This window comes from Gobius niger (genome assembly GCF_951799975.1).
Source record: "Gobius niger genome assembly, chromosome: 2".
Taxonomy (NCBI): domain Eukaryota; kingdom Metazoa; phylum Chordata; class Actinopteri; order Gobiiformes; family Gobiidae; genus Gobius; species Gobius niger.
This window is the reverse complement of record NC_136853.1, coordinates 26,646,231-26,670,204: the sequence shown is the minus strand read 5'-3', so window position 1 is coordinate 26,670,204 and position 23,974 is coordinate 26,646,231. Positions and strand designations below refer to the sequence as shown.

The window sequence follows — 23,974 nt, the reverse complement described above, 5'->3', positions numbered from 1 at the left end:
AATGTCGGTCCATGGAAAATGTAATGTAACCAAATGTGCCTGTAATGCATGAAAGGATGTGTCGACCCCACTCCCGCATGCAGATCAAGAGGACAGTCATCAGTCTGCCAATGGGCGTGTCCAGTGCCTGCGAGCCAGTGCGCAGGGCTGAGGCGCACACACCGGCAGGCTGGCTCTGAGCTGACCCACGTTATTCAAAGTCAAGTGTGTGGTCGACCGCAGCTCCCAGCGCTTCAGCAAAACACCACCCTCCAAGAGAAAGACCAGTGCCATGTGGTAGCAGTCTGAAGTCGCAATACATGGATTATTTTATAAAGCGCTCACCTGCAGGTAAACCCTCTTTTTCATTACTTTGCAGACGACTTCACCTTCTTTGTCATTCTTAATGGGAAATAGCGTTATATTCCACAATTAAAGCCGTGAGTCTGCGTGTAGTGCCTAATAACTGCACACTACACTGTTCATCATAGCGTATCTAAATTCAAACCATGGCAACTTGATCTGTCCTTGTGCTCTGCTGAGAAGAGACAGCCTGCCCTGGATGTAAGCAGAGCCCAGACTGCACGAGGTTTTTAAATATTGGCTACACCATGTCGCGCTCGAGCACTTACGCATTCTTACTGACTGATGTTTTGGAGTAGATTAATGTGTGCTGAAAAGAAAGCACGATATAACCTCTTTTTTTTAATCATTATAGTAAGCAACTTATTGCCCAAACACCCAAAGAATACATTTTAGTTCAACCAACCAATTGTGTCCAGATCACTAGGGCCCCTATTGAACAGCAGTATGTGTTTATGCCATTGCACCTTAGATATATGAGTGTTGGAGCAGACTAAGGTAAGCTTGTATTTATTGTACGCATTGGTGTCCAGCTGTGGTCCACCGGTGGTCTGTGAGGTGTGTTCCTGCCCCTCGCCACGGGGCCTTTGTTTAGGTTGGCTGAATGAACGTGGCGCTGTTGCCAGGGATGAGATAGCAGCACCTCTCCATATTGTTCCGTCGGCTTGAAAGGAGGGTCTGCGTTCCGTTTGCCACACAGTGTTTTGTCACCAGCACCATTTCAAGCAAACAGCAGCCCTTATCATGTCTCTGCACAGTTTTTTTGGAACAATGCCCAATGTTTCAGGTCTCCTTCCCTTAGCCATGTGCCTAGAGCCACCTCTAATGCTCCTCTGGAGTCAGGGGCAGGTGCAGACCGTGTTTCAGAGGATATTAATATGCTCTTCGCGCTCATTAGTTCTTGCCTCTGTAATTGGTGTTATGAACAGGCCAGGTCTCAGGTGGGCATCTCTGCCACCTCCAGAATAACAGCAGCGCTTTACTTTGACTCAAGTCTCTGTGCACGCAGCTCTACCACCTTATCCCTGAAGTCCCTGTGTTTCATCTGACAGAGGCTGGACTTGATATTTGTAAACTCGATTATAGTCAATAGGCTAGATTTATTTATTCCTAGAAAATGATGATTAAAAATTACCTAAACTTCTGTGGTCTTGTTCTTGAAAAGGGGGGAAAAGTGAAAACATCCAGCTCCACACTGCCATTTAAAAGATACTGAATGTGCTGTATTCATCAATCTTAACATTTCTAAGGTCTGCTCCCTGCATGAGTGGGACACTTAGCTCCACTGCGAATCTAGAGTAAATCCCAGTTTGCTGATGTAGAACATCTGAAGGACCTTTGAGCGGACAGTTATGCAATCTGAAGTACTTTCAGTGCATTTTCTGAAGATTTGCAGCTTTCGTCTGATAATGGGAGATTAAAGTCCACAGCTGCTCAGTCAGTCTGTTTTTAGTTTTGTGGGAAAGTCTCTTTGACTGCCTCTTGAGACCTCACTGCTGTTTTAGAATCTTTACCATCCTCAAACTTTTGAGCCCCAAGAGACCCAGGAGGGGAGAGCGCGGCGGGTTGGGCCGTGGGGAGTGTTGACTCGTTCAGTGTTTTAGAGCTAATAAGAGACCAGGCTAAACTGAACTGAACTGAGAGGTCACGGTCACAGAGTGTGATGCCTTTTACTGTTCATGGAAGTTAGACAGATGAGTAAACATGAGTAAACCAGAGCCGCTTTCACACTGAAGAACTTAACTTTAATTTCTCATCATTTCTAGGATAAATAGTCACAATCTAATAACTAATTAGATTCTTAATCATTGATGAAATACCACGTGTTTTTTTGGCTGAAGATGAAAACATCTAAAATGTCCGACTGGGCAGCATCGGGTCAAAGCAGCAACCTCCATCTCTCTTGGTACAGCTGCGTTTTTGTCTTTGTCTGCAAACTACATATGTTGTTTCTGTGTTCCACACGATTTAGTGGATACTTTTGTACATCTTTGCCTTGTTTTGTGGAGTTTGGTGAATTTTATCACTGCAGAGAGTCTATAATGGTCCTGAAGAAAGCAGCATTTAAAAAGTAAACAAACAGCTAGCTTATGAGCTAGAGACATTTGAGACACACAAATGTCTTCTTCTGAAACACTGAAGAGGAACTAAGAGCCCCCCCACCTGCAGCACAGTGGAGGCGTCACAAGAAAGAAAACAAGGACAAACGAGGAGAAGATGGTGAAAGAGACTTGTGGAGCGGAGGGAGCTGCGCAGGAGGAAGGAGGAGCTGACCAGTGCAGGACACCATGCCCTGAAAGCAGCCAGCCAGGTTTCCTCCAGGTGCTACGGCTTCCTCTACCTCCAAAAAATTGCTGGTCAGGTTGGTCCACAGTGGTGGCGCGGCTCAGTCACAGCGGCTCATGCTAACACAGACATTCTTTCAGCAGCACAAGCACTCGTGCTTTGGCTGGCGCTGCAGGCGTCTCACTGAGGTGTTTCCTGAGTCCTGCTGATGACACTGTGATGTAACCAAGCCTGCCAGGTGTCACTCTGGGCCACCTGTACAGTGCACGCTTATGGAAACAAGAGCCAGCTGCGGCCTTAAAGAGTGGCAAGGGTCACATTTCAGGAACAAAACAAAAAAACACTGCAGACCTGGAATGAAGTAGGCCTGTCACGATAGCAAATTTGAAGTTCGATATATTGAGGCAGGAAAGTATCGCGATAAACGATATTGTTGACTCTAACGATACTGGATACTGTCAACTCTCAGGCATAAAAATTACAGAAAAACTTGTTTTAAAAGTGCATCATCATATCCTGAACTACCACACAAGCTGTAATAAACATGGCATACAATGTAACTCAATTTGCTTCAGTTAAAAATCAAAGTTTTACAAAGAAACGTAGGGGGGAAATGCTAATAAATGTACAGACGATAAATATTGAGTCCAAAAATATATTGTTTATCTGTTATTTATTAAACAGTAAATCGATATAGTAATTATCGTGACAGCCCTAGTGATGGGAGATTCTCCATATTAACATCTCCCACCAAAAAGTCTCCATTTCATTATAGTTAACCTCACAATTGTTCTGTGAAATATTTCAGGCTGTCCTATTGTGAGTGCGTTACATTTATTTAATCAGAGGAATAATGATACTGACCAGATTACTGAGTCTGCATGAGTATTTTGACTGTTCTCTTTGATTAAACTTGCCTAATCAGGAGTGTGCCTTTGGGAGGGTCAAAGTTCAGTGAGTGAACAGAAGATGTTGACACGATAAGCAAAACTCGATGTCATAATCAGGGTCCAATATAATTATATAAAAAGGAAATCTATTCTCCACAAATGACGAGTTTGTTCATTGTTTGAGATTAGGTAATAAGTGTGTAGTGCCATAAAGCAGCTCTATGCATCAAGTGCAGTGTGTTTATAGTCACTTGGCTCCATCTCAATGTGAAACAGTGGCCTCTTTACGATGTATTGAGTTGATGTGAACCCGGCCTATTAACGTTTCAGTGTCGATGGATCCATTTTAGAAATCATTGATACAATTGAAGCACTGGTTTCTCAGTGGTTATTGATATTGTCGTCGCATTGTATTTGTTGGTTGAAGTGGATTAGATCTAGAGATGTCACAAATCTTACTTTTTGAGTCTATATGTATATATCGCAATTTCACGATTATTCATGATCATCAAAAAGAAGGAAGAAAGTAGAGAATTTCTTCAATCCTCTACTGTGCCGTCCAAATGTTCACAAAAAAGAAACAAGACTTTTGTAAATGTTTCTGTTTATTTAATTATCGATATCTAATTATATCTAAATCATCCATATCTAAAGGAAGCAAATTGGTGCGATGTCTTAAAATCTTCTATAATAAGATATTCCCATGAATTCACTCTACATCAAAGTGACCTAAACAAATGATCATCATGTGGTTCTTTTGGGACTCTTCCCTTTTAAAACTATCATGATTATTAAACCTGTCGCTGCGTTGATGTGTTTTGGGGTGGATTTAACACTGGACACTACGGCTTATGCGACGTGACAGTGGTTTACCCTGGGTCCTAAAATTCGTCCGATTAACCGTGAGCTGTTGTAAATGTGGTAATTGTAAAGCTGGTTAATCTTGACATCCCTAAATGAGAGTTTTTTTAAGCTGTACACCTGTGGACTTCGTAGCTGTGAATACCACCTCTTCTGAAAGTTGAGCTCAGCGGTAAAGTTCAGTCTGTCTGTAAATCCTGTCAGTGTTTTCTCCAGTGCCACCTGTCAGTCTCTGAGGCCCCGCCCACTGCTCCAAATGACTCATTAATTAGCCGTGTAAGCTTGTCAACCCTGGAAACATGTAGCAGCAAATCCAGGAGCTCGAGTAATCTGCCAGACATGAGGCACAGCTCAGCTTTTACCAGTGAGCAGGGGGAGTAGACGTGCACCAAGGTAGGCTTTTGTCTGTCTCAGTGTTTTCAGTTTTTTTACAAAAAGACAGTGATGATCATTTGGTAAATATGTCATTAGTCCATTGTTATTTACATGTGTCACTGTAGACGGCTCAAGCATCATTTGTTTGATCCATGTGTTTAGTTTTCAGATATTAGAAACTAAACACATGGACCAAACATTATGTGATGTGTGACGTTGGTACCAGAGCAGCATATTGATCATTGCAAGTGGATGTTGTAATGTTTAAAAATGCTAAACAGTATCTTTTTTAACAGGATGAAGGAAACAACTTTTTCACAGATTTTAAATGTGGCAGTTTATTGTCCTGAATCATGTGCTCTATAGTGTGTGTCAGTGCGGATGTGCAACCCCTGTGTGTAACACTGGCCCTGTGAGTGGAAAGGAGGGGGCCTGCAGTCCGTCTGTGGTCTTTAGGAGCATTGTTTCCTCAGCGCATTTACATTCATATTTAGCATGTGCTGCTGCTGTAAGTAGGTTAGTGTGAGCTCCCAGCTGAGCTCAGTGTCCTGGATCATGTAGGGAATCAGAGGAGAGGGCTGTGATCACAAATGAATCAATCTAACTGTGCTCTCATTCTGCTGCCTGATTAGAGCCGCTCGCTGACCTGAGGTCACCCAATCAAACTCTGCATGAAGCAAACTGCAGATGCACGGTTTAGCCTCCTTCTTAGAGTTGTTGGTATAACTTTTAAGTTGTATCCTTTTTATGATGACGCCGTGTCAAGATATTATGTTCAAGCACATTTGTTTGGGAATGCTGGACTGGGTTTGGTTGAGTTGAGGACGTTTCGCTTCAATTCACCAAAGTTTCTTCTTAAATTCATGCAGATTGGAAGGTGTTCTGTAGATGGCCTGCTTGTTTTTGGCAAGGTTTAGGAGCTACATAAGGGATATTTGCAGAACAACATACATCATGCACATATTATTAGAAATAGTGACTGTGCATGAGGTAAAAAAAAAAAGAAACTGTCATGGACAACGGCACAAGCTTTTATTGAGAGAAAGGATTATGTGCGTCGGCAGCATGGATGTAAATCTTCTTACAAATCCTCTTTACTTTCTTCTATTGGATGGAAGCGTCTGGCTTTGTTCAACACAGTTGCAGTGGTTTTGAACTTTTTAATGTTTTTTAAACTTGTAGATTATTGGTGTGGAGCTGCGGGTGGTAACCGTGACAGAGCAGTTCCTCTTTGGTGAGTCAACAATGGTCTATTTGGACATGAGTTAATATTTAAACAGTTCTGAGGCTGATAAAACATTAATGTTCATTTTCATGAAAGTAACAGATAATAATTAATTGTCAGCTCTGATGTTTGTGCTACATGTGCAGTTATTTCGGTGATGTTGATGCATTTTCTGTACTTCTACCTCGTGACGTTTGATGTGAAATAAATGAAGGGACATTTCTGTTTGCGTTGGTGTTAGCAGCTAGCTCACTGTAAGTGTGTGGAGGCCTGTGCTGCTGTGGAAACGCTTTATTGCCCCGCTCCTCATTTGTGGGGTGCACCGGCCGCATGCTAGGCTGTGTTGTCATAGTAACCAGATTCAGCAGGTTGTTCCTCTGCAAGGCCTCAGTCTCCCCTCGTACAGTGATAGTGTGTAGAGATGTTACAGCCACATTTCTGCTTGGTCAGGATAGCATGGACCTTTTCATTGATTCATTGACGAGAGGTTCATGAAGATGGTTCGAGGGTCCCTGGCTAGATAGAAATGCAAGGCACAAATTACAATAGGGTACATAATAGAAAGTCGTATGAAGCATTGATTAAACAGTAACTCAGGCATATATCGCTGCTACAGGTTATCAACAACACTTTCCTTCAGCCTCTCGGGCCTCTATGGGTCAGGACAAAACCGTACATTCAGGATGGCGAGCTTCTGTTTGGGACTGATATGTCTGTCTGGTATTTACTGCCTCACTCTCGTCACTGTCAATAAATTACAGTAATGGGGAGGAGGCATCAGAGGATCCAAACCGATGCCTTGAAAGAAATGTGCTGCATTATCTTCACTTGACTCTGATCATAAAGACACATGGTAGTGCAACATAAGAAAGAGCTCATTTCCCATTTCATAAGAACTGAGTTACTACTATTATATTTTACATTCTACCTTTTTAAATTTGACCAAATCTTATCTGGTTTAACATTTTTTATTGGGATGCTTATTATTTACCTTTGATTAGAAATGGGATGAAGAGAGAAACATTCCACTTCCTCATAGGGCTGGGCGACATATCGATATTTAAGATTAGATCGATATATTTTTAAATGAGATTTGGAATTAGACCATATCTCATATATCGGGATATTTCAAATTCAGATGAGCTTTTAAATTACCAAAAAGAGACAGGTCACCTTAAGCCAATTTTTAAAAAAGTTAAAACTGAGCACTTTGTTTTGTTATCTCTTTATATATAAATCCTACCCTCAGAAAGAGATTAAACTTTATTTTCTTGGTTATTTTTTATTTAAAGGGGCTAGATACAAGTTAGCCATTTTATACGCACTACTGCCACCTCAGGTCATATGTGTAACTGCAGCGCGACAGCATGACAGCACTTGGACCCGAATTAACACCTTTTTGAGTGATAGTGCAGGATTTTAGAGGCAGTTGTGGTGAACAGGTCTGAGCTTATTCTGATTAGGACATTGTTGGAACATGTAGGGGAGGAAAATACTTAATTTTAACATTTTTAAACTCTGTATAGTCCCTTTAAGATATTTTTTTATTTAAATGTGACCATACGGAGCTTTGGTGTGCAGTGTTTATGTTTACATTTTATAGTGAGTCTTAAATAAAACGTTTTTGGCTTTGACTTAACAGTTCATTTCACAGCCCTCACTTTGCGGAAAAAATATCGGCATATATATCATAAATCGATATTCAACCTAAATATATCGGGATCTGACTTTTAGGCCACATCGCCCTGCTCTACTTCCTCATTCCAGTGGCTATGCAACTATCGTGTACACACCTTCTAACCTACTGTACATCACTTATGTTTGAGAAAAGTGTTTCTCAAAGTGTGGGATCCAGTGATGATACAGAATCTGCTGATACATGTATGAAACAAGTGTGAAATATAAATCTGTTCTGTTTACTTCATAAATTGCCGCTTTACTGAAGTAAAACTTAACAATTAACTTGTTTAATCCCATCAAACTGAGTAAAAAGTGAAGACCTGCATTTCAAATCAAATTCTGAAATGTGAATGCGACCGATTCAACAGTATTGGTGTAGCGTTGTCAGCACCCGTTGCCATGGCTGCAGAGTCCGATGTGCGAGTGAGTCCCGGCTGAATAAAACATAAGGGAGAGAGGAGTCCTGGGAAAAGCAATCACACACCGTCTCACTGTACACGCAGCATGACCGTGTCCTTATTCAGCAAACATAAGCTCTGTCTATGTCCCGCAGCCGGTGACCTGCGCCTTTTCAAATGGGACACCTTTGGCACCCGCTAATTAGGGCTGCCCGGGAAAAGAGAGAGAGATTTACGTTTTAAATTCAGTTCACTGTGCACATTTAACAGAAGGCGACTCTGATGTATGAACCTCTGAAATACTAGTACCGCATGCATGTTTAGAAAAAGTTTAAGGTACAGACTTGGCAGGTTTATAACATTGTAAGACCACATAATATTTTGTGAAACATCTAAATGCAGCTTTTGTGAATTGTGAAACAGTGTATCTCTGTCTGTGCCACTGCAGGCGAATAGTTGTGTTGTACATTTTCTTCACATTCAGCTTCATTTAGACGAGGCTAGAGCATGCCGTCTAAAATGTGCTGTTGTTTCAGCTGACTGTCACTGAGGCAGGATGAACGGCTATGACACCCCGACCTCTAACGTCTTCCGCTCCTACAGCTCTCAAATCAAGTAAGTAAAGGTTTGCTGCACGCTCTAATAGGGTATGTTTTATTTTGGAAGAGCAACAAGTGGGTCGCTTCGGTCCAGGGAGTAAAGTAGTGGAGTCGTTTGATGGTCTTTGCAGCATGACGCAGTCTGATTAATTATTGATGCTGTCAGCAGTCAGAATGAAGTCAATGTGTGAAAATATCTTGTTTCACTGACACACAAGCGGTTCTGGGCCCAGCCTGGCACCTCGGCTGCCTCTGGGAAAAGAAAACTACTCATCTTGACATGAATAGATCACACAGGTTGCCCCAAGATAATAATTTGTTCTTGGGCTGATGCTGGTCCCATTGTATTCCTTTTAAAGATGATCGCAACTACAATGATGGATTTAAATGTAAATCCTTCATAGGAATATAAATGGTTAGAGTAATAATTTTACTTTTAGTTGTATTCCTTCGTGAGAAATAGGCTTGGAAAACTTCATTAAAGCCACACCGCGTAGAATTTTACCCATTAAATAAAATTGCAATACAAGCAAAACAGATAATTTCATCATTGAAAAATACCTCATAAATGTACAAACAAACATTAACAAAGCTCACCCCTCCTAAGATATAAGTGTATACTTTACCGGGAGTGGACCCGGTTTGTCTCCGGCTCGTTTCCATGGAGATGTGACAAAAGGCAATAGAATTTGAGATTTAAGCAGGTTAGTTTTTCATCCAAATCCATTATTTTATTACACACTGCAGTAATAGCATTTTCTGCGTTGAGCTGGTCTTTAGGAGCATGTTTAGTTTGGCGACCACAGTATAGTCCAAAATGTTACACAGTGTACCTTTAAGAAGAATTTTTTTTTTTCTTATTTGGGACTCACTATTAAGGAAAAAAAGCCTGCTGTGCCCCCAAAGGTCGCCATAGCCCCGACTAGCAAATGCCAGTACTTATTTGATAAAAAGAAGATATTTGAAAATGAAATAAACAAGCCGGTAAACATGTAAACAAAGTAAATAAAAACACAAGTGAATCATGAAGCTCAAATCTATTATCAGCTGAATTAGAGCTCACTTTGAGTCGGTCATAAAATGTGCTCTTTTGCTAATTGTAGGAATGCAGCTCATACTTCCAGACTCACCGCCGTGTCAGAGTCGGCATCAACTACATTTCTAGGGCGGGACATACGCGGAGTAAACCAATCAACGAAGAGCGGGCTTGTGTTATTGTCGCGGTTCTGCGTTCATATTCAAACAGGCTTATGAATCACAAAAGCCACCTTCTGTCAATGTGTTTTTGGTCAATACCGCAGCTCTCGATTCTCCCTCGCACCGTCGGTAGATTGTTATTGAGGCGACTTCCGCGTCCCAAGAGTGCTCACGAACAACATGTGACTGCAGATAAATGATTGGGTCCGTTTGAGTTAGGCAGGAGCGGCAAATACTGTAGCTTCACTTCTTCAGACGTGTGTGATGGATGATTCGTTATGTTTGTTGCAGTGGCCATGGCTCGTCTCCGGAGCCTCCCAAACCTAAAGCCAAGTCCAGTGCCAAAGCTGTTTACGGTAAGTTTGTCCGTTATTCCCGCCCGCATCTTAAAGAAGAACTAAGTAACTTGTTAACTTAAAAAAGGAACCGCTGAAGTGCTGTACAGATTCATAAAATAAAACAATCAACATTTAATACAAATAGAAAATAAAATCAACATGAGAAAATGCTTGACTCAGCTTGTGCCGAAGATCAGTGCGAAAAAGTGAGTCTTCAGTCTTCTCCAAAGATGTTGCAGTTCTAATATGTAAAGGGAGAGAATTCCACAATTTACACACTAATAGAAAAAAATGATCTCCATTGTGTAATAGGATGTACAATATCCCTCTCTACCTTTGTCTTTTCTGTCAGCGTAGTATTTACTCTCACAGCCACGACACCTGCAGTGGCGTTTATGGCCTCTAGGGGCATGAGTTACTTAGTTCTGCTTTAAATATTCAGGCATCACTGACACCTCTCTGTTGCTCTGGAGCTGTTACAATCTGCCTTTTTGTGGGTTCACAGAGACTTTCTTACATTTACAGGAAGAGAAGAAATGTATTTCCTTCGCTCGTCTGCCAAAAACAAAAAGCAAAGTCAAAGTGAGCAGAGTGAACCGTGTGAATTGTTTGCATTTCTGCATGGATTTTCCCCACTGTTGTTGAGGTTTAAAAAAAAAAAAAAAAAGATTTCATCCAAAGCAATATAATAGTCAATTGGATGAATCTGGCCTCATGAAATGCTGTACTTCTATTCACCTTATTCTGGAAGTTCTCGTGGGCGCTGCCATGAATTCCCTTCACCGTTCACTCCTATTAGTTTACACAGGACTAGAAAACTCAAGATAAAATCAGTCAATTACTACACAAATATAAAGCCGATTTTAGGCCGTGTAGAGAAGCGGTGCAGTGTTGACAAGTTGGTGCAAATGAACATTGGGCATTTTACACAAATCACTCTGCTAAACATCAGATTTTAGCGGGGAACATTTTCCCTCGTTCTTCGCGCTCTGTGTCAATACAAGGGAAGTGCCTAAAGTGGGCGGGGCGGAATAAGGTGAATAATGTGGCACGTTTGCTGTGCGCTCCTTGCTTATCAAGACTCTTCAGAGATTCAGGGAAACACACTACACTTTGCTGCACCGTCTTAAATTTGCCTTTTGTAAGAAAAAAAATTAGCATTGTTTTTCTTTCAGAACAAAGAAAACACTACACAAAAACTAGCATCAACAGCCTGACCGACACTTCTCAATATCATGTGGAGGTGAGGCATTTCTCACAAAGCTAACATTGGGTGATCTGCAGCACTTGTTCATTTCTGCTGTATCTGGTCCCTCCTCAGCACTTAACAACATTTGTTCTGGATCGTAAAGATGGGATGATCACCGTAGATGATGGGATCCGGCGGCTCCGCCTGCTCGACGCTAAAGGCAAAGTGTGGACTCAGGAGATGCTGCTGCAGGTGGCGGACAAGGCTGTGAGCCTCATCGACCTGGAGACCAAGGTCGGCATGGGGCCTAATACATTATGCTTAGAATATATTCAGAAGCCGTGACAGTTTTCCTTTTTCCAGAACGAGTTGGAAAACTTTCCCATTGGGACATTACAGCACTGTCAGGCAGTGCTCAATGCCTGCTCTTATGACTCCATTCTGGCATTGGTCTGTAAAGAGTCTGGGCAGATCAAACCGGACCTGCACCTTTTCCAGTGCGACGACATCAAGGTAAGGAGTTGGATCTGTGCCTAATCTAATGCACAAGCTCAAACCTTGTGTTGGCTTTGCTTTAGGCAAACCTGATCCATGCAGATATCGAGAGTGCCATCAGCGATGCCAAAAGTGGGAAAGTAAAGAAGAGGCCAGAGACACTAAAGTAAGGGTCTCGCTTGTTATTTTTGGGACGCTTATTTGCTGCTAAATGTTGAATGGTTTGTCTGCAGAATGATCTTAAAAAGTGACGGGATCATCCCTCCGCCCCCTGCTGCCCCTGCCCCAGAGCCGCCCGCTGCAGACACTCAGGTGGATGTGAAGAGTCGAGTGGCAGCCTGGTCGGCTTGGACCAGCGAACAGCAAGACAGTGAGTTCTCACTCGATGCACTCAGCATTATCCATTTGGACCTGAGTTTGACCTCATGACTGTAATGTTAACATTGTAACCAAATCCACCTTAACTCCAGACATATTTACAGTTTTATTTCCATTTTCTTAGCCTTGTCCTAAAACATAATACATTTACAGATGAGAAGCAGAGAGTGTATGAGCTGGAGGACGGCTCAGTGGAGATGACCGCTACTCGCGTCGACAGAGAAGTGGTCAGTGTTGGTTTATTGTGTCTGTGTGTTACTGTCCCGACTCACTGTGGGGCGTCATCTGGGTGCGGCACACAAAAGAGAGAGGGTTAAGCTGATTGAACTCTGTTTGAATATGATCAGAGTCCAGAAGCGTTTGAGCTCAAATCCGGTTACATAAAATAAGCAGACTAAATGTTTGATCAACTCGGGGACTGTGGGTTTAATGATTAAATATGAGTTAAGTATTAAAGTGTATATTTCAAAGGTCAAAATGAAGATTAAAATGTCTTAATAATTAAACATTACATTTTGTGCCACAGCAAATATTAAACCATCTTCTGGATGACATTGAGTTCTTTGTGACCCAACTGCAAAAGGCTGCAGAAGCTTTCAATGAGCTGTCCAAGAGGAAAAGATCTAAAAAAGGCAAAAAGAGAAGTCCAGGGGGTAAGACATTTTTATTCAAGTTTTTTATATCATAGTTATTTATGCACTGTGCTTTGTCTGTAATGAATGTATTGTATGATGGTTTCCTGTAGAGGGCGTCCTCACTCTGCGCTCCAAGCCTCCCTGTGAAGAAGAGTTTGTTGATTGTTTGCAGAAATTCAAACATGCCTTCAACCAGCTGGTCGGTAACACTTCACTGTGAATTCACACAAATATTTGTACTTATTTTTGAATTGAAAATGTTTGTGTTTCTTTGCAGGGAAAACTAAAGGAGCAGATCCAAAACCCGAGTGCTGTGGATCTAGTTCACTTTCTGTTCGTGCCACTGAAGATGGTGCGTCGCATTGGCTTGTCATGTAGTTAATAAAAATATGTGTGTTTGTTGCATTGTGTACTTGATTTTATATGTCCTTCTCTCTTCTCTTGTTTAAATCTCAATTCACTTGCAGGTGATCCAGGCCTCAGGCAGTGTGGACTTGGCCCGTGGTGTCATTGTTCCTCTTCTCACAAAAGAAACCATTGACTTCCTGCATGAGGCAGGAACAGCAGAGGAGCGGCACATGTGGGTGGCTTTGGGAGACGGCTGGACCAAGTGCAGGTCAGGCCTCATGCTCCAGTCAGAATCTATTCATTTAAGCTGTGTAATATTGAGATAGTTATAGCTTCTGTAATAATAAATGAAATGAATGATACACAACTTTCTACTTGATGATCTGTGTGGGTTTTCCAGATTGGAGTGGCCCAAAGATCACTACTTCCCTCCCTGTGTGCTGAAGTTTCGTGATGATTGGGAACCTCCTGCCGTGCCCGTGGTTCCTCTCTCACGTGAACAGGAGCTTGCCCAGTTAGCCGAGACCCTGGCTAATGCTGAAATCCAGAGTGAAGAGCTGAAGTTTCGGCTGTTACAGGAGGTGAAAAGCCAAGTCTCTTTGACATGTCTCTAAACTGCTTCCCTTATTAAAGCTGCTGTGCCTTGTCTCATAGCAAACGGCGATGCAGAGGTTGCCCCCTGCAGACGGGTATGTCAACACCACCTACAAACGCATGCAGATTGTGGACCAGGACATGGCCGTGGCCGCCTTTAGGCAGGCTGTCAGCCGCTGTGTGGACCGGTAACTTGATGTCAAAGCCCTGGAGAACTGCTGCTCACTGTTAAACTCAAACTCATTTTCCCTTTGATCTGCTTTAATGAACTGTTTCCCTTTTCTGAACTACTGCAATACTTGATGTAATCTGACTCCTATTATTAGTGATTGTATCCGGCTCGAAGGACCACTATTCGGGATTGTAGGACTGTAGCCTATTATGATTATCTGGAATTCTTCATCCACTCAACACTTTGAATTTTGACACAAAGGGCAGTTTAGAAGTTTAATGTGGCTTTGATTTGTTACAAAGGTCTGGTGATCTGAAAGTACATTGGAATAACTATACGATTACACACATAACTGAGCACCTGGATCACAATACTTAAATTAGCTTAGCACAGATAACAAAAATAGAGCCAGAAACTGATAATTGACTTTATCATCTGAAACTATACTCGGAATATGAATTATAGATACAGATGGCATCTCATCATAGAAGGGGTTGTGGCCTCGCTGAGGGGGGAAATAGAATAGAAAACATTTTTCACTCTTTTTAGCCATTTCCTGGTGAAATATGAACTTATTTATCACATACAAATAAAGTCAAGTATAAATCGGGTCCATATGGATATTTTCTCACAGCAGATGTAAAAAAGGGGGTCATAGCAAGCGCTAGCTAACCGTTAGCATTAGCACGATGCTAACATGTGGCATCATGTTAGCATTCTCCGTTTTTTTTATGTATTTATGGGCTGTTGAACCATTTTGCTCCTCTCCTTGTCTTTGTATTTTTATTTAGTAGAAAACTATATTCACAATTCAGCGTTTGTTAACTGTTTTCAAACATGACCATATATGGGCGATTCCAGAGTCGCCCATATATGGTCATGTTTGAAAACAGTTAAGGGGGAAAACAATTTTGAAAAAATTTAAACTTTCTCTAATTATTCAAAAAGTACTTTAACAAATGCAGAAATATGAATATAGTTTTCTACTAAATAAAGATACAAAGACATGGAGATGAGCAAAGCGGTTCAACAGCCCATAAATACAGAAATAACAGAGAATGCTGACTTGATGCTACATGTTAGCATCGGGCTAATGCTAATGGTTAGCTAGCGCTAGCTACAACTGCCGTTTTTTTCACTTCTACTGAACAATCTGCTGTGAGAAAATATCCATATGGACCCGATTTACACTTGACTTTATTTATGTGATAAATAAGTTCATATTCCACCAGGAAATGGCTAAAAAGAGTGGAAAATTGTGTTTCCCAAAAGATTATATTTTCCCCCTCGGCGAAGCCACGCCCCCTTCTATGACGAGATGCCATCTGTATCTATAGCTGTCAATATATCCTTTTAACCCAACTCTGCCCAACTGACTGTTTAACTGACTACTCTGTTGCTCCGTTTCCTAGCAACCATAAACCCCTCCACCTGTTCAACTATAATGTCTCTGTTTTTCTCTATTCTTTTAAATATTTGATTTTTTTCCCCCTTTTTTCAAACAATCTTGAAATGTTGCGTCACTTCTCCAGGGCTCTAAACAAAACCAAATACATGAATAATATCTTTACACTAGAGTAAAGTGTACAGCTTTTTGTGTTGCTTACTTCATTATCATGACGCCAGTTGTGTTTTGTCAGAGGGTATGAGGCTGATGGCAGAGGTCACGCCACAATGATCGCCAAATCCAAATACGATTTTGTTGCAAGGAACAACACCGAGCTGTCGGTCATGAAGGATGAAGTTTTAGAGGTGAATGAGAGGCCCAGATACTTGCTCAGCGTGGCATATACCGAACGCTCAAGTGGTAATTATCTGATCTCTTTGCAACAGGTTCTCGATGACAGAAAGCAGTGGTGGAAAGTGCGTAATGTCTGTGGGGCGTCTGGTTATGTGCCAAACAACATCCTTGAGATCACCAAAGCAGTGGACATGACGAGCAGAGGAGAACCAGTCTATAGCCATACTATCCAGGTAGAGTACATCTGTTCACCGAAAACACTGTCTGGCCAAACAGAAAAGTCACTTCCTCCTATTATCGAAACACTGCAATCAAGACGATCCAGCGAACTTTTTTTTTTGGTGGCAACTTTTGTGCTAGGCCAGACAGTGTATGTTTAATCATCCGTTCATACTCAACCATCATCTCATGTCCATTCTCCATCAACTAAAGCTTATGATGCCAAAGAAGGAGTTTGAGTTGTTCAAGGTAAAGTGGAGCTAGATTGAAGAGTAGTTTTTGGTGTGCACTATTTAAGGAACAGGCCACCGTTTTTCCACAGTGAGATATGTTCTTACCGGAGCTTAGACGAGTTGATGTGTACCTGTCTGGTCTTTGTGCATGTGCTCAGTCACACAAAAAGACCAAAGATGTTGTTCGCATGTAGCCTCTCCTCCTCTCCTCTATGGGGCCAAACAGGGGGGAAGTTAGAAGCGACCAAGCTCTTCCACGTTTTCCCCTATTTAAATACGATTATGTGAGTAGTGACACAAACATGTCGATTTTCTAAGCGGATTAAAAAAACTATATAAAACTATATTGTAAGGCGTAATAACACCTTAGTAACCGTATTTAAATAGGGAAAACGTGGAAGAGCTTGGTCACTTCTAACTTCACCCATTTGGCCCCATAGAGGAGAGGAGGAGAGGCTAAATGCGTCATACATCTTTGGTCTTTTTGCTTAACTGAGCGCACTCATAAAGATCAGACAGTTACGCATCAACTCGTCAAAGCTCAGGTAAGAACATATCTCAGTATGGAAGAACGGGGGCCTGTTCCTTTTAGAGGAACAATCTCACATTTTAAAGGGGAAAAAAAAACAATCTGCAATCAAAGAGAAGTTGCTACACTTGAAATGTTTGATTGTTCCTTAGTGATGTTACGTTCTGTGTTAAGGCTTCGAAGTGTGAGCCGACGTTGGGTTATTTTATTAGGATGGTTCCATTGAGTGTAATGTATCTGGGTGTCCTCAGCAGAGAATATGTGGGCTATAGAGACGTGGTGTACGCAGGAACATTACTATCTCTGCCCAAGAGCCAGGTCTCCCCAATTAAACACATTTCTAACGCAAAGAGCCCAAACTCCAGCAGAAGTGACAGCGCCAGTGTCTATTCTGTATAAATAATAATCATTTGAATGCCACACAGGTGTTTTTTGGGCACACACACAGGATTTAAACTAAATAAGCACTAAACTGTCAAAATAGTGACCGATTTATGTAGACAACACTATTAGATACTCGTTTATGTAGCATTTTTGCTCAATACAGGAATCAGCCAAAATGCTATTTACCGCTTGCAGTTAGTCCAGAACTACGTGGCAGGAACCAAAAAATCTAAACCTATTTCACCAAACCTTGCTTCTTTGCACTGGCTTCCTGTTAATTTTAGAATTTTTTTTTAGATGTTATTGTTTGTTTTGTAAAGCTTTGAATGGACTGGCCGCTCATTATCTCACAGATCTCATCCAAATTTACACTCCAGCGCGTGCTCTGAGGTCTGAGGGCCAGTTCCGGCTCGTGGTTCCTAAGACGAACCGTAAAACAAGAGGGGACACACAAGATCAGCAATACAGGAATAAAAAATGAATAAATATGATCAAATCAAGTGAAACATTAAAATTCATTAAAATTCATTATTCATTAAAAAACATAAATAAGAAGCAATTAAAAAAAAGGTTTAATAAAATTGTATAAACAATAAATGAAAATAAAAGAGACAGAGGACCACACAACTCATGCTGTGTTAAAAGCCTGAGAATAAAAGTGGGTTTTAAGAGAGATTTAACACACTCCGCGGTGGGGGCCATTCGGACGTGAAGGGGCAGAGCGTTCTCCGTAGTCGGCCCTAAGCTGTGGAATTTTCTTTTATTATTTTTTACAATTTTATTAATTATTATTTTTTATTACATCTTATTTATGTTTTTATTTTTATTTTTATTTTTTTGTTGCACTTGATTTTATTATATTTATTTATTTGTATTCCTATATTGCCGATCTTATGTGCAGCACTTTGGAAACACTTATAAATCCAATCCACTTTATTTATATAGCACATTTTATAAGCAACAGAAAACAGTAGATTTGGGGGTTAGTTTTCTTGAAATGTTGGCTGAACGCTTCGAGGCCTCACATGGGCCTCTTCTCACCATCACCTCTGTTCCCTTCTTATCTTCTTATCGTTCAAGTGTAGACGGTTGTGTAGTGAGTTTGCTGTGCTGCCAGACACCGACATTAAATGTTCTGTTGCATCATGTCATATTTTTGTTGTTTTGTTCGCTTACCTTGGCAGCAATTATTGGGAGAGTTGAATGAGGTAAACCAGTGTGTGTAGACAGACAATGACACCTTTTAGTAACTAGAACTGAGTGACTAAAACATGAGTACAACCTGTGTATAGTCTGAATAACCTTTGGACTGGCTGTCCCGATGTCAATGGTCACCTGTTGTTTTTTCAGAAGCAGACCAGCCGACCAGAGCACAGTAAATCAGTGGTGACTCCAATACCACTGACTCCCACAACCCCAACGTCCCCCACGTCCCCTCCCCCTGTCCCGGCCAGCCTGCCCGCTCCCCCAGTGCCCCCTCCCACAACTGAGGGCATCAAACCCAGCAGCAGCTGCAGCAGCACTGTGAGCCGGCACAACAGCACCACATCCAGCGAGAACGTCACCATGAGAGACCACAACCAAGCACAACAAGCCGCTACTGCAAACAGTGAGTCCTCTTAGTGAGATGTTCTTCAGCCTTGTCTTGAGTTTTTGTAATTGAAGAATAATTAAAACATCTGAATACAGCAGACGCCTTTATTTATGTCTATTTTATTATGCACAGTTAGACCCTAAAATACCATAATTACCCTATACTGATATTTTAAAAATGGTAACAAATAGTTTTAGGGGGAATATATGTGCAAATACAAATACTGTCATAGTTTGAGGCCGTGAGAAAACACAACAGTCCTACGAAGAGTGTGGTCCTGTTTTGTAAATGACAAACGCTGTGGTTCCAGGGAGGAAATCCAACATGGAGGAGGTGCAAGACGAGCTCATACACAGGCTTACTCTGGGCCGCAGTGCTCAGAAGAAGTTCCCAGGTCCCTGTCGAGGAAACGTCCCGACTGTGAGCCTCTCTTACGACTCTGCCCCAGAAGAGGTGAAGAGCTGGCTCGAGACCAAAGGATTCAGCGCTGTGTGAGTCAAACCATCCTGCCTCATATACAGCGGGTTCAGGAAGCGCTCCCTCTTATTATTCCAACGTTATTATTCGAAAATCTGACATAACAACATATTTCTTTCAGAACCTTATATTCTTTGTCTATTTTAACATTTCGTACAGTACAGGTGTGAGTTTGTTACTAATAGAAAATAGATTTTAGAATTATACTTATTATAAATGGTTAAGAAATTTGAAATTAGGTCAGAACACTTCCAGAAACCACTGTAAAATACAAAAACAAGATGTGCGCCTGGATAATGTTGACCTCTATATAAATAAAGAACTTCTTCTTCCTCCTCTTCTTCTTTTTCCTCTTCCTCTTCTTCTTATTTCTCTTCTTCCTCTTCTTCCTTCTCTCCTTCTTTTTCTTCTTCTTCTCCCTCTTCTTCTTTTTCCTCTTTTTCTTTTTCGTCTTCTTCCTTCTCTTCTTCTTTTTCTTCTTCTTCATCCTCTTCTTGTTTTCTTCTTCTTCCTCCTCTTTTTCCTCTTCTTCTTCCTCTTCGTCATCTTCTTCTTCCTCTTCCTTCTCTTCTTCTTCTTCCTCTTCTTATTTTTCCTCTTCTTCCTTTTCTTCTTCCTCTTCCTTCTGTTCTTCTTCTTCCTCGTCTTCTTCCTCTTCTACCGCTTCTTCTACTTCATCCTCCTCTTCTTCCTCTTCATCCTTTTCTTTTTCCTCTTCCTCTTCTACCGCTTCTTCTTCTTCATCCTCTACTTCTTCCTCTTCTTCTTCTTCTTCTTCTTCTTTAGGACCATCTCAAGCCTCGGTGTCCTGACCGGTGCCCAGCTCTTCTCTCTGAATAAGGAGGAGCTGAAGACAGTTTGTCCCGATGATGGGGCTCGAGTCTACAGCCAAGTGATGGTGCAGAAGGCGGCGCTGGAGGTGAGTGCTCGGCCCATGCAATAAAATGAAAATAATGAATTAAAGTCACCAGATGGATGAAGATGTGAGAGACACTATAATGTCATGAGTGTTTCAGGTTTACATCATCCTTTTTGCAAACGGTTTTAACACAGTACATTTGTATGACGCTAAATCAGTTTCCATGTGCTCTTTATGTATTGTAACTTGGTGAGTTAAAGCCGCTCTAAATGTTAACTCAAGTCGTCTTCTGAGCTCTAGGCCTTTGTCTTCACATTTTGTGTCCCCAAACTCTGGCAAGGTCTGGTGTGTGGTGTCTATTTCCCACCTACAGGTTTTCTTCTGACTCCTCTCTGATCTCCTGATTGTGTTGCAACATTTATTAAGGTATTGTGTCATAAATGGAGAAACTCCGCTCCATCTCGATGGTCAGATTGAAATCTAAACCTTTGAATTTCTACTCAAATACATTTAAACACTATTGTTGCATTAATATACTGATGAAGAATTAAAAAATCCTTACACATATTAATCTGACCATCAAGATGCAGTTTATCTTGTATTAAGAGTAGCATTTTCCTGCTGTTAGAACTCCTTCACATCCCCAACGATCCCTTTAACTCCCGACCATGATCTACTGCTCCGCTTAGAGTCCAGGATGTGTCAAACCACTGGCATCTTAACATTTTAAGAGGCAAACCTGTGTTGGTTCTTAGTGTAGGACTACTGTGTTTGTTACCATTTACAAATAACCAGTTCCGGTCTGGTCTGGACTGTGCCCCTTGTGTTGAAGTCAGTCAGTGCTAGAGAAAAGTCATGTAGGTGTTTTTCTGTTCTTTACTAAATAGCTCCTTGTCTTTATGTCACCTTAAAGTACCTGAAACTGCCATACATTTCAGAAAGTTATGCTTCTTCATTGTATACCACTTGAAACAGACACAGTATGTCACCAGTCCTTGAGGCTTTGGTAAGTACAAACTAACAGGTTTGTGTCACATGTGGGCGATATCATCTGTTACAAACTGGCTGGACAAATTGACAAGTTAATTGGTGGGAATTATTTGTAAGGCAGGAAAGAGACTCACAAGATACTGTATTAAGTTTTTGAATCGTTACCTTTTTGACTTGTGTTTTTTGTGCAGCCAGTTACTAGTAATTAGTGCTGCTTTGAATTTACCCAGCATGCACCTCGATTCTAACAGCATTCAAGATGTTTTCTGTATATTTTACCGTGTAGCTCCCAGCAATTACTGCATTTACATGGAGGCCTTTCATTTTGCTCCTTAAGATACACAACACTTTAATATTGCCTTTCCATTTGTATAATTTTCATAAATTGGCTTAAACCAAAGTAGGCCTCACAGACGTATTCATTTCTGTATTTTACCGTATTTTTCGGACTATTAGTCACACTTTTTTATATAGTTTGGCTGAGGGTGCGACTTATACTCAGGTGCGACTTATATATCCAAATCTATAATTTCACATGTTTACCATTTTCACACTGACAGCCGCTAGAGGGCGCTCTAGGCTTGTGTACCAGTATCTGCTACTCCTGTACCACTGAAGATTAAAAAAAGGTAATCGAGCAGCACAAAGAAAGTGTGGAGTGAGCAAGAAACTTGTGAGGCACTGGCGAAAAGCAGAGGTTACTCTAACTGCAATGAAGAAAACAGAAAAAGCTAATCGGGGGCTAAAAGCTGGAGCCACAGCAAGAGGAACGAGTTCACAAATGGGTTCTTGAAAAACTTGCTGCCGGGAGAGGCTTGTCAACGGTGCAGTTGCGCCTCCATGCACAGGTAGTTGCCAAGTCTGGTGAGACTTATATTCCGGAGCGACTTATAGTCCGGAAAATACGGTTTAATAAGCCATACTTGCTGCTGCTGGCCGAACAGATCTTAGTCCTGATTGTTAATTGCTGCTATAGCTGTTTTCTAAGAGGTGGCTCTGTTTTGTGTTGCAGAAGAGCTCTGGCTCTGAGCTGCAGGAGATCATGAGACGGAGACAGGAGAAGCTGGCCGCGTCCACCTGTGACTCAGGGGTGGAGTCTTTTGATGAAGGCAGCGCCCACTGAGCAGCCCATTCTTTGTCTAAGGGTTAAAACCAATAGTGCAGTTTTTGTCTCACGCTGTTCGTTCTTAGGCAGCTGAGGATCACGCTCATTTCCTGGAGGTGATGCGGCGGCGGCAGGAGCTCCTCAGCTCCTCTCCATAGGGAACACAAGTGGAGCTTCCAGTATGTTCCAACACTTGCCAACCTTGCCTTGATGGGAACTCGGACAGATAAAGGAAAGCTATTCATTGTTGTCGATACAAACACCTCTCAGTATTAAGGCTGCAAGCTGTACTTTTTGCCTGTCACCGATTGTTTCAATATGAAGGGATTCTGAATTTTAGCGCAATGCCTAATCACTTTATTTAATGTAACATTTGATACTGCTGTAATACAGTATGTGGTCAAGTCTGTTTTTATACTGCTCATCGTTTTAAGCCTCTTCATCTTATAATTTTACCTCATTCCAAGCTAATCTTATTGTTTTGGATGATTTACTAATTTATTATGTGAATAGACAAAGCTATGACTTTACAGGTGAAAATCGGAAAATCAGAATATCGTTCAAAAGTTCATTAATTTCTGTTATTCAACTTGAACTGTGAAACTAATAGAACTAATAAACGGAGACTCATCACATGCAAAGTGAGATACGTAGCACATCCATGTAAATTAGTCGATATCATATATTAGTTTCACATTTTAAGTTGAATTACAGAAATAAATGAACTTTTGAACGATATTCTAATCTTCCGAGGCTCACCTGTGAGGTGATCTCGTGATTGTGAAGGAGATTTTTTTCGTGTGTGAAAACAATTTGGAAAATCCCATGTTTCATGTTAAAAAATCAGCTTAAAACATAACCTATAAATGATTAACCATTTGAAAGGGGACTTTTCCACAACCGGGAACTGATGGCTGACCTGTGATATGAATGTAAAACTGTAGAAGACTATTATTGTCCTGGAGTTTATTAGTGTAGAAATAATGACCAATGAAAATAGGATTTATATATAATTCTCTTTGGTAAACACTATCACGTCAGATTTATTGTGATCTAGAAATGTTAATATAAAAAGGAAATTAAGTGTTATGTGAGAAATGGCATTTTTCCTTGAATCATTTAGATTCAAAAGCTTGAAATAGCGACGGCAATTTGAGCATTTTTGCACAGAAAATTAACACATTGTGCAATCTATGAATGTAATGTCTCTTCTTCCTATAAGCTCCATTCAAATCAACAAGTAGCCTCACCATTTCATGTAGTTGCTTTATTTGTATGGAACATTTTTTTTATGTCATCAGATTGTGAATTTTAAATGTCTGTATTTTTCATGCTTAGATTGACTGAATATTCAGTTTGGATAATGTGAACTGAAAATTCAGTGACAAAAATATATATTACGTTTTTTTTCTGTGAATTTCAAAGCATAAAATTCACTGACATAATCTGATGACACACACAAAAAAACGTCCATAATGAGCACAAGAATGTGTAAATATGTTTAAGCTGTAAGAATGTATAGCTTTATGACTCAAACCTGTTCTTCTCTGAAATGTGGTCATTTTTGGAAAGTCCTATATGTTGAAATCGGAGCAAAAATGAGTGTGTTACTGCAGACTCGTTTTAGCTCAGGTGTTCTGCGCACGGACCGGAGAAACCTATAACTATTTGTCTGGATTTCCAAACTAATCAGCAAAAATGACTTCAAATGGTGCATTACAGAGGAAACCTAAAGGACGGTTCTTTATTCTCTGCTGAGCACGCCACTGTATAATTACATGCTTGCATAATACAACTGTTAATGGTAAAAAGATTAATTTCCTGGCACTATATGTGGCAGT

The 23,974-nt window shown here is 41.0% G+C and overlaps 1 protein-coding gene across 4 annotated transcripts; it reads left to right on the top strand.

The window, feature by feature from the left end:
• The first annotated feature begins 219 nt into the window (after nucleotides 1-219).
• Nucleotides 220-22,654, top strand: eps8a (EGFR pathway substrate 8a, signaling adaptor). 4 transcript variants are annotated; one of them, XM_079582657.1, is made up of 22 exons: nucleotides 220-330; nucleotides 8,594-8,672; nucleotides 10,145-10,209; nucleotides 11,367-11,434; nucleotides 11,513-11,674; nucleotides 11,744-11,893; nucleotides 11,959-12,041; nucleotides 12,109-12,245; nucleotides 12,407-12,480; nucleotides 12,780-12,906; nucleotides 12,999-13,087; nucleotides 13,166-13,240; nucleotides 13,356-13,504; nucleotides 13,637-13,817; nucleotides 13,891-14,018; nucleotides 15,643-15,754; nucleotides 15,836-15,976; nucleotides 18,459-18,717; nucleotides 19,013-19,193; nucleotides 19,966-20,098; nucleotides 20,412-20,464; nucleotides 22,041-22,654. In XM_079582657.1, exons 2-21 carry the CDS (start codon nucleotides 8,614-8,616, stop codon nucleotides 20,421-20,423), a joined length of 2,385 nt encoding a protein of 794 aa, XP_079438783.1. In that variant the 5' UTR covers nucleotides 220-330; nucleotides 8,594-8,613; the 3' UTR covers nucleotides 20,424-20,464; nucleotides 22,041-22,654. The 4 variants fall into 4 exon arrangements, with proteins under 4 accessions (XP_079438783.1, XP_079438782.1, XP_079438781.1 ...); XM_079582656.1 differs by lacking the exon at nucleotides 20,412-20,464 and having other exon boundaries at nucleotides 13,891-13,925; XM_079582655.1 differs by lacking the exon at nucleotides 20,412-20,464 and having other exon boundaries at nucleotides 22,220-22,654.
• The last annotated feature ends 1,320 nt before the right edge of the window (nucleotides 22,655-23,974 follow it).